Source organism: Delphinapterus leucas, unplaced genomic scaffold (assembly GCF_059928025.1).
Source record: "Delphinapterus leucas isolate spDelLeu-1000000601 "Yukka" unplaced genomic scaffold, BTC_Dleu_Yukka2 spDelLeu_asBTCV2_sq25, whole genome shotgun sequence".
Lineage (NCBI taxonomy): Eukaryota > Metazoa > Chordata > Mammalia > Artiodactyla > Monodontidae > Delphinapterus > Delphinapterus leucas.
This window is the reverse complement of record NW_028322234.1, coordinates 2,229,093-2,239,584: the sequence shown is the minus strand read 5'-3', so window position 1 is coordinate 2,239,584 and position 10,492 is coordinate 2,229,093. Positions and strand designations below refer to the sequence as shown.

Sequence of the window (10,492 nt, the reverse complement as noted above, 5' to 3'; positions counted from 1 at the left end):
ACATTCAAATTTTTATCTTTGCATGTCTTCACGTGCATGTCCAGTTATCTACCAGTTTGTCTCCTGAATTCTACAGGTGCTTTAAAATTCTACATGTCCAGAACTAAAGTCTTTTCCCCAATTCAGTTCTTTATCCCCTATTTCCAAACTCAATGATACCACCACCCAACCTTAGTCACACAGATGGGGATTCAGCCTTCGCCTCCTACTTCTTCCTTACTTCCCAAGATCAAGTCTTGCTTGTAATTTCCTAAATAAAATGAGAACTTATTTCCTCCCTTCATCTATACCTTATTTCAGACCCCTTTCTCCTTGCTATTACCTGATCCAAAAGTTACCAAATTGCTGTTTCGTGGAACCAGTTGTCAGACACTTCTATTAAAGAGGACTCTAGAGTCAAATAGCTTTGAGGGTGGCTGTGTACCATACGCCTGCTGTGACGATCCAGAATGAACACTAGCCTACAGCAGCCCCGAGAAACTGTACAGTAAAGAAACCTGATTAACTTTACTTAAGCCAGGTTCTCCCTTCTGCTGGCCTATGAACCTTTCAGTAGGGACAGGAGAGGAGGTGGCAGCATGAAAGTCCCACTCGAAAATAAAAAACGCTGCTCCTCAGAAGACTGGGGCATAATTGTCTCCAGGCTTCTTCAAATTCCTCATCCATACTGAGGTCAGTGGTCTAAAATGCCACCTGAACTTGTCCTTTCCATTCTTAGCTGTTTTCTGAGGAAACCAGCTCCACGCACATGGGTGGTTAAGACCCGCTCTCCTCCTCCTCGCGGCCTCCTTTAGGGGCACTTGCCACTGCCTGGCGACACTGCACTGATCCTCCAGAGCCACAGTGCCTGTGGCTCCGTAACACACCCCTCGCACACTCACGGCTCTGGACTTCCGCTGTCCTCTCTGCCTTGAGTGTCCTTTCCCTTCACCGGCTGACTCACCAGTTTTTCATGAGTCCTTTAAGACTTAGCTTAGGGACTGCCTCTTTTGATGACTTTTCTTTGCCTCACAGCTCCCCCTCTTCTTCCACAAACACTGACCAAACGCCCTGAATATGCCCGTCACAGCATGTCACGTGCAGGATGAGACATCTGCTGTGCGTCTTCCCTCTCACTCCACTGCTAAAGGGCCAAAGCTACATCTTGCTCATTGTTTCACTCCTCTAACACCCAATCCATGACTAATGAACTAACTAGTACTGTAGTAGCCCTATTAGTAACAATCAGGCAGGACCTTTTAGAAGAAATCTGACACTCCAGCTTTTCTCTGATCTCACCTTTCAGTCTGATTGAACTAAAGACTTATCTGTGCATGTTTTACCAGGGAGACATAATTTAATCCAGAGATGTGTCATCACATACTCTTACATACTCTGCCATTTAAAAATTCTGCTCAGATGGGGGAAGGAGACAGGTGTGCTTTCTGACAGCCCCACTCTTTTGCATCTCTAGTGCTCACTGGCTTCTCTCTCGGTGCCTTCCTTAAACCCTTCTTCTCTTAACAAGGAAACAGGATAACAAAGTAATTAAGAGCCTGGGTTCTGCCTATCTGTGAACAGAAACATAACCAAGGACATAGAGAATAGAGTGGTGGTTGCCAAGGGGGAGGGGGTGGGAGAGGGTTGGATTGGGAGTTTGGGATTAGCAGATGCAAACTGGTGTATATACAGGATGGATAAACAAAAAGGTCCTACATGGGACTTCCCTGGTGGCGCAGTGGTTAAGAATACGCCTGCCAATGCAGGGGACACGGGTTCGAGCCCTGGTCCGGGAAGATCCCACATGCCAGCGAGCAACTAAGGCCGATGCCACAACTACTTAAGTCCATGCACCTAGAGCCCGTGCTCTGCAACAAGAAAAGCCACCACAATGAGAAACCCGCACACCGCAACTAGAGAAAGCCTGCGTGCAGCAACGAAGGCCCAATGCAGCCAAAAATAAATAAATAAATAAATAAATTTATTTTTTAAAAAGTGGATGTATTTTAAAAAAACCAAAAAGGTCCTACTGTAGAGCACAGGGAACTATATATCCTGTGATAAACCGTAATGGAAAAGAATATGAAAAAGAATGTATATAAATGTGTACCTGAGTCACTTTCCTGTACAGCAGTAATTAACACAACAATGTAATTCAACTCTACGTCAATAAAAAAACAAAATTTTTAAAAATTGCCATAAAAATAGTCACATAAGGGGGACTTCCCTGGTGGTCCAGTGGTTAAGACTTCGCCTTCCAATGGAGGGGGTGAGGGTTCGATCCCTGGTGGGGGAGCTAAGATCCCACATGCCTTGCGGCCAAAAATCCAAAACATAAAACAGAAGCAATACTGTAACAAATACAATAAACACTTTAAAAATGGTCGACATCAGAAAAAATCTTTAAAGAAAAAATTCACATAAATGAAACATAATAAAGTCCATACATTAAAAAAAAAAATAGAGCATGGGTTCGGGTCACATCGCAGCTCCCCACTTACTTACAGCTGTGTAATTCTGGGCAACTCACAAAATGTCTCCTCAGACTCCTCATCTGTAACCGGGGATGGTAACAGTTCCCTACCTCAGAGCGTTGCTGTAATCCATAAACACGGTAAGTGCCTTGGTAAATGTTTGAGGCTCTCTGGTTATTGTGAATTAAAATACCTCAATGGCTTCTGGCCATGTGATTTATAATAGTTTGATGTTTAACCAAATGGTAAAACTATTCCATTTATCATTCCCATCTCTTTTTAACCCTTACCCTGCTTTGTTGTTTATGTTTTCTCCCAACACAGAGTGCTAGTTCCAGGAGAGTAAAGGCTTTATTTTATTCACTGCTGAAAGCAATAGCACCCAGAAAAGTACTGTACATATGAAGCCCTCAGTAAACATTAGCTGAATGAATGGTGCAAAGTGTCACAAGGAAAAGTACACCAAAACTTTCATTATAATAAAAAAGTATAGATAAATCTTTCTCTAATGGCTTCCAGTCAAGTAACTGAAACCACCATATGCTATAATAAAAGCATAAGTAATTTATTAAAATTTGAAGGCAAAAACATAATTTTAAAAGATTTAGACCTATGTTAGGTGTGATAGAGTATGGATGCTTTCTTGAAATTCACAATCAGATCCAGGAGTATCACTTTCAGAATGTTCTAGTAGATTGAGTTTACTTTTAGTTGTCTTTGATGAAACAGTCACTATTGTACTCTCTTTCTTAACAGAAATGTGTTTTTTCGAAGACTCACTTCTAATTGGTTCATTAAGCAAAGAATTATTTTGCCCAATTCCTTTGCTTTTCTGCTTTACAGGTGAGTCAGAGCAGGAATGCAGGTCCTTCCCAGGTTGTTTCCTAGCAGAGTATTTTTTGGTATATTCACCTGCTTTGCTCATTTTCTCTGAAAAAGACCTGCTATTTCTAGATAATTCCTCTTCTTTTCTTTGACTTCCAGTTCCAGAAATGACGTCTGCTGAAGGGAGAACATGTTCTAGCAATGAAATCTTCAAAAGACTCCTGCTGCTGCTCTGTGACTGGGACCCCCAGGTTGTCTTTGGAAGTTTCTAAGGCCTCCTGAGTAGACACTGGGACATGGAAGGAGTCGACAGGCAAAGGAATCCCAGCATCACCTGTAATTTTCTGAAACTGGAGGGAAAAACAAAAGACAAGACAAAAATTCAGTGATGAACAAAGCCAACCATTAAAAAGTAGAGTTCAAAACTTCAGTGTTACTCTGTGATCTTATTATTAACACAGTCAATATTCAGAAGATTTCAGAGCCAGTTTTTTTCTAATTATATCTTGCCAAGTGATTCTCAGCTTAACCTAGCTATATCCAAGACTATGTCCACTACATTTTCAGACTTTGGTGACTGGGGTAGTTATTACCCATTTCCTTTCCCTCACTAAAAATAAAACCCTATTCTGTAAGATAATTAATTTCTTTTCTATCCTCCAGGCACATGTAAACAGTATATAGTTTGTGACCAGACTGTGTTCTCAAGCTGTCAGTTCCCAAGACCAGTCTGAGATTGGTTGATGGGGGCTCCAAGTGAGGCTAGAGGAAAAGCTGACAGGTTTTCCCCTCCCATTCCCATAACCAGGTGATTCACTGTCATATGTTACCTATTAGCTATGTCTGGATTACTTATTTTAAAAATTATATCAGTATGTGTACCTTCATTAGTGTTCCTTCATTGTAAGCTGACTGCATACAAATAGAAACCTAGATAAAATATGAATAGAACAGACATTTATACAATTTAAAATCTGGAATATTTTCTCTAATGTTTTCTTTCTTCATTAAGGATAGTTTGCTTTAACTCATAAATTTTCTAAAGAACTTCCAGTCTCCTTATTTACAACAATACAGTATCATGAAATGGGCACACATTTACTAATCTCAGATTTGGAAAGGATTCCAGAATCTTCTAGCTCCTGAGCATGTGAACTATTAGAGACTGATCATTATTGTTTTCTCCCTGACTTGGTCATTTCCTTTTTGCTAATCACTCTTAGAATCATTAAGTGCTGTTCTGTCCACTTACTTGGATATTTTGCATTTGTCCTGGGGCACCCTGTTTTGATTCTGATTTTTCTTCTTCAAGCGCCTTCTTTTCTTCTTTACGTGGACTACTAACAGTAGAATTCATCTGGGGACGACCTAGTAAATGAAAATCTGACTCATCTATACCAGCCATTGTGGCCAGCTGCCCAAGCCTGGACCAGAGGAGGAAAGGAGAAAAGACAAAGGTTATTATAATCACATAAGAGCAGTTTAGATTTCCCCAGACCTACAATCATGAAGTACTTCTAAAATCTTAAAAGCCTACATCCTACTCCAGACTACAAGCCTCTCTCTCCCCCAAATTCTCAGCCCTTTCCAGATTCATCCTCTAGGACACATCCCATCTCCTTACCTATTACGGCTCCATTTTAAACACTGTCTGACTAGCAGCTTCAACATCTACCACGCACCTCATCCATTACCTCTCACACCTCTATTCCCACACTTCTTTACCACCTTTCCTCCAGTTTCCAAGAATGTGTTTGTTCCTTCCTTCCCAACACCAACACCAATTCATTCACTGACAAAACACCACTCCATCAACTATCAATCTCCACTTCCCTCTTCCAGCAAAATTGCTCCCAGTTGAGAACCACTGACCTATATCTCCCCTGCAGATTAATAATAATTTTTATGTCTAAGGCGAAAATAACTTTAATTCAGACTTATCAAACAAGCAAAGTAAATGAAAGATAGGAAAATTCTTATCCATTCCCGAATATTTTCAATGAAAACTGCCTTCAATTTAATCTTTACAAAAAACTACACCTACTAATTACTCTATCTACAGCTTACTCTTTTATAATGAGCTCCCCACTCTACCAAAGCAGGCTTCCCTATTTGCATTTCTTAAAAAATTTAATTCCTCATTTTAAAAAGCCAACTATATTACCTATAATTACACTAAATATGGCCACGAAAGTGATGAAAATTGCTCCAGTTCCTCAGCAAACTACCATTATAGTCACAAAGAGAAGAACACCATGAAGAGAAATGAACTAACCCAGCATCTTTAAGGAGATCCAAGAAAGCATGGAACTTCTGAAAAGAATTCTCAATGCTGCCCAAAACACCTTCATCATCCAGGATCATGCTTGTCAATGAGTGGGCATGAAGGGCTTCAGACAAAGAGAAATTCGTATTTCTTAAGTGGGCATTTTCATGTTCCAGCTATAAAAGAAGACTAAAAATGTCTGACATGATTTTTTCTCATTGTCATCAAAAGTAGTCTTGCCTATGTTCAAGGAACAAAACTAAAACACTCAAAATGTAATTAATTTGTAATTAACCTAACTCTCCACCAGTAAAGACAGAGACCATATCACATAGTAACCAAAACCCACAGGCACCCAACAAAGTTTCCTATATAACACTTAGGTGGTATATAAATAAACCAAAGTTATTGTTTTATTAATGATCTTTCACAAAAGATCACATTTCTAACTAGTTCAATTCATAACGGAGCCTCATTCCACATTAGAAAATTACCTGCTTTAAGTTTCTCTTAAATTAGAAAATGAATTATAGAATCTGATCTGAACAAAACATATTACAACTCTGCTGAATGTTAAGAATTAACTTTAGTGAGCAAAATATCTAATGCTTACGTTTAAAAGTCCTAAATCATACCCAACCCAATTTATTAAATGTACAATCACCAATATTTTCTTTGGCTTCTTGAAAATATTCACCCCCGTGCACTCTTCCCCTTCTGCTCATCATCTATGCACTTAAAACCCCCTGTAAGCTCAACTCTAGTATTTCTCAGAAAGGCCGTTAATGTTCATGATGCCCCTTTTGCCTTACATGAGCCGGTGCTCAACATTTATTGAATGAGTGTCCGCCAATCCAATGGATGCACTTTCAAAAATTCCTCCCTACACTCACCCTGTGATAAATTATATTTAGATAGAACTTTTTAGATTATGCCCTGCTTTCATGCACATTACCTAATGTAATTCTCATAGTATATATTTTTACCTTTCATTGCATTCTTAGAAGTTTTCCAATATCTTAAATTTATTTAAAGGATTCACTTTCCTAATTCATTGCCAGAAGAGTCTCATCGTGTCTTTTATGTTACTGTATATACAGTATATGCACAAAAAGTGCCTTCTTGAATCAAAGAATCATGAACAGGAAATAAGCTAATGTCATATAAAAGTGCACACACACATACACACACACACACACACATACACAAAACCAGATTTTCACATTTTTTAAAACATGCTTTCTGGAATATAGATCATATGATCACTACATACCAGTAAATGCAAAAGTCCATATGATACAACCAATTTGCAACATATTACAGTTTTAAAGCTTACAAATTATGTGTATATGGCTTAAAATAAAATCAAAATAAAACCAAAACACTCTCAAAAGCAGAAGAAGAAACTTGTTTACCTCACTGACGCGTCTATCAGCCTTCAGTCTTATTACTCTTTCCTCCTTTAACTGCTTTAGGCACTCTTCCAGGTTTTCCTAAACAAACAGAGTCAATATTATAACTAATTCATAGTATAATATCCAAAAGCCTTTCCAGCTATTGGTCTCATCAGGATTCAGGGGCAGAGCCAGAAATGAACTCAGATTTTAGTCTGCTACTGGTAATATCATACCATGCTAGTGAAATGAATTATCAAAATCTATCAAATTAGCATAGGTAAGATTTATTTAAATTCCACTCTTTCCAACATAAATTTGTGGCAGCCCACCATAAAAGGCATATGCGTATAACATAGTAAGTCAGAAATAAGAAGTTAAGACCAAGAAAGAAAAATTCTATTTTATTTGTGGGTCTCTTTATAGCAGGAAGTCCTATTAATGAACATGCTTAACATACCTGAATTGCCTAACTACAGATTCAAAAGCATGTTTTTAAAAAGTAATCACTTTTAAAGCAATTCACAGTCAAGCACTGTTCCTGGAGTTCCCTGGGTATGAAATAATCTAATAATCAAAACCCTAAAAGGGGGCTTCCCTGCTGGCACAGTGGTGAAGAATCCGCCTGCCAGTGCAGGGGACACAGGTTCGAGCCCTAGTCCGGGAGGAATCGAAATGCCGCGGAGCAACTAAGCCCGTGTGCCACGACTACTGAGCCTACGCTCTAGAACCCACGTGCCACAGCTACTGAAGCCTGCGCGCCTAGAGCCTGTGCTCCGCAATAAGAGAAGCCACCGCACTGCAACGAAGAGTAGCCCCACGCTCGACGCAACTGGAGAAAGCCCGCGAGCAGCAACGTAGAACCAAAGCAGCCAAAAATAAATAAATAAAATAAATGTATAAAACAAAAAACCCTACGAGGAAAGAACGATCACTAACTCCATGTTTTTGTTTTTGTTTTTTTTACGTTACACGGGTCTCTCACTGTTGTGGCCTCTCCCATTGCGGAGCACAGGCTCCGGACAAGCAGGCTCAGCGGCCATGGCTCTTGGGCCCAGCCGCTCCACGGCATGTGGGATCCTCCCGGACCGGGGCACGAACCCGTGTCCCCTACATCAGCAGGCGGACTCTCAACCACTGCGCCACCAGGGAAGCCCTAGTTTACAGATGAGGGAAACAGAGGCAGAGAAGTAGAATAAGTAGAGCAGCACAGCCAAGGTCACACCACTAAGTAGCAGAGCCACACTGTGTACTCAGGAAGCTGGGTGCCATTCTTGTTCACGGAGGTGGTAGTCTTCCCATTCACCAAGGTCACTGAAATAAAATGAACACTGATAAACTCTCTTAGGAGTTTTAGGAACTAAGACACTTCGGTCCTTGAAGTGGGGACACTGCTAGCAATAGGCAGAATTCTAACAGACCCCCCAAGATTCCTACTTACTGAAGTACACAAACCTTCCACTTATCCAATCAAACTCTAAATCTAGGTGCTGCAATGAAGGGATTTTGCAGATGGAATTAAGGTTCAAAATCAGTTGATTTTTTAAGATAGGGAGATTATTCTAGGTGGATGTGACCTACTCAGGCACCCCATGAAAAGGACCTGAACTCTTCCTGAATTGAAGTACAAAAGGGACAAGAGGGAGACTCTCCATTGCTGGCTCTGAAGAAGTCCAATGCTGCAGCAGGGAAGGCAAGCGAGAGGCCTCTAGGAGCTGAGACTGTCCCCCGACTGACAGCCAGCAAGGAAATGGGGACCTCTGTCCTGCAACTGCAGAATCTGAATTATGCCAACAAGACAAAGAAGCCTGGAGGCATTCTTTCCCAGAGCCTCTGGATGCTAACACAGCCAGACTGACATCTTGATTTCAGCTCTGTGACCCACACAAACTATGGTGAACATCCAACGTCTGGGGCTCAATGTCTTACACTTACATTTCACGTGCTTTAACACTCTCGGGAGGGAACCCACATGTTCCAGTGTGTATCTGAGCAGGAAACCTAGTCAGGCTGTGCCTGGACTTCTGACCTACAGAACTGTGAGCTAGTCAGATAGGTACTGTTTTCAGTCAGTAAGAGTGTAGTAAAAGAATTAATATTCTACTCAACCTCCAGGTTCATGAACAAAATAAACGATTTTCATTGTTTTAAGCCACTGTTTCAGGGTGGTTTCTTATGCAGCGATAAACAATCAGAATACCTACACTTATGAAAACAGTAAGGTATATTTATACATTTTAGCTGCTTTGAACAATCACTTAAAGAATGAGGAACTCTATTATATGCCATCATTGGGAGAGGAGCTGGTATCACTTTCTGGAGAGTAGCTCTTGGTACCTAACAACAATCCTACATCAGGAGTTTACCCTAAGAAAATCAGATGTGGGCAAAGATTTATCTACCAACATGATGTCATAAGATTGTTTATAACCAAACCCTAGAAGAAAGCTAAGAGCCTCCAAATTGGGACTGGTTTAAATAAAAACAGCTCACCGTCTGAAGGAATGCGCTATGAAGCCACTAAGAAAAGAATGACAACAGGTCTCAACCAGAGTTAATGAATGGGCTTCAGGAGTTCTACATTCAAAATGTATCTGTGCATTTTTCCTGGGAGACGGTGCATAAGCTTAATCAAATTCTCTGATGTAGAAGAGTATTTAGTGACATGGCAAAATATTTTTCATACTTTTTTCAGACAAAAGAGCAGATTAGGTGTGTGTACATGCAGAGGTGGCTTCTATTTCCTTCAATGAGTTGTTCATTGTTTTCAAAAATTTACTCAATGAACATATATTTTTATATTCAGATCATGTTTAAAAAACTGACAGTCTAAGAACTTCAAATTCTTTAACGTTTCATTACTAAAGCCAGCCAAGTTTTCAATGGGGAAAAACGGGAAAAAATTGCAAAATTCCTCTACTTTCAATATAATGGTTTAATAAATCGTCTAAAACCGATTTCAAAGAATTTCTAAACAAATAAGCAAACAAACAAAAAAACCCTCACCACAGTCAGAGGAAAGTAGAGTAAAACTTCCTGACTGGTTCTAAATAGCACATCAAAGTGAAATTACATGAAATAGTTTCTCCCTCTAGTGGAGGGAATTAGAAAACAGTGTTAAATTTTTGTGAAAAAGTGTACCCTCCTCCCACAAAGTATTAATAATTCATGTCCCTTACATGGAAATATGGAACCAAAAAAGTTAGAAAGTAAAATTGCTTGATATTCTATTACTTAAGTAAGACTAATGATAAAGCTTTGGAATAATTTTCCTTCCTGTCATCTGCTCTCCCTTCTGTACACCGGCTAGGGTGATTTTTCTGGGACAAAGCTCCCATCATATTGGATATCAAATTTTATGTTCACCTTTTCTCCATTTAACATTGAAATCCATCATTTCTCATATAATCAGGGGATTCATAACCTTGATTTTTTTGTGTGGGCTACAAAATATTCCACTGAGTGGGTTTACTGGTTAACCATTTTACACATTTAAATTATTTCCAACTTTTCAATATTATCAGACAAAATAACCGTTTTTATGCATGAAAGCT

General features: G+C 39.7%; 1 protein-coding gene across 1 annotated transcript; it reads right to left on the bottom strand.

Moving 5' to 3' along the window:
* Positions 1-365: 365 nt before the first annotated feature.
* On the bottom strand, positions 366-9,346 carry LOC111171131 (centrosomal protein of 78 kDa). The gene is given in 7 exon segments (XM_030761039.2): positions 366-3,456; positions 3,458-3,628; positions 4,161-4,208; positions 4,531-4,702; positions 5,554-5,720; positions 6,960-7,037; positions 9,305-9,346. Coding segments are annotated over 7 exon segments (1,071 nt in total). The 3' UTR covers positions 366-3,063.
* Positions 9,347-10,492: the final 1,146 nt, after the last annotated feature.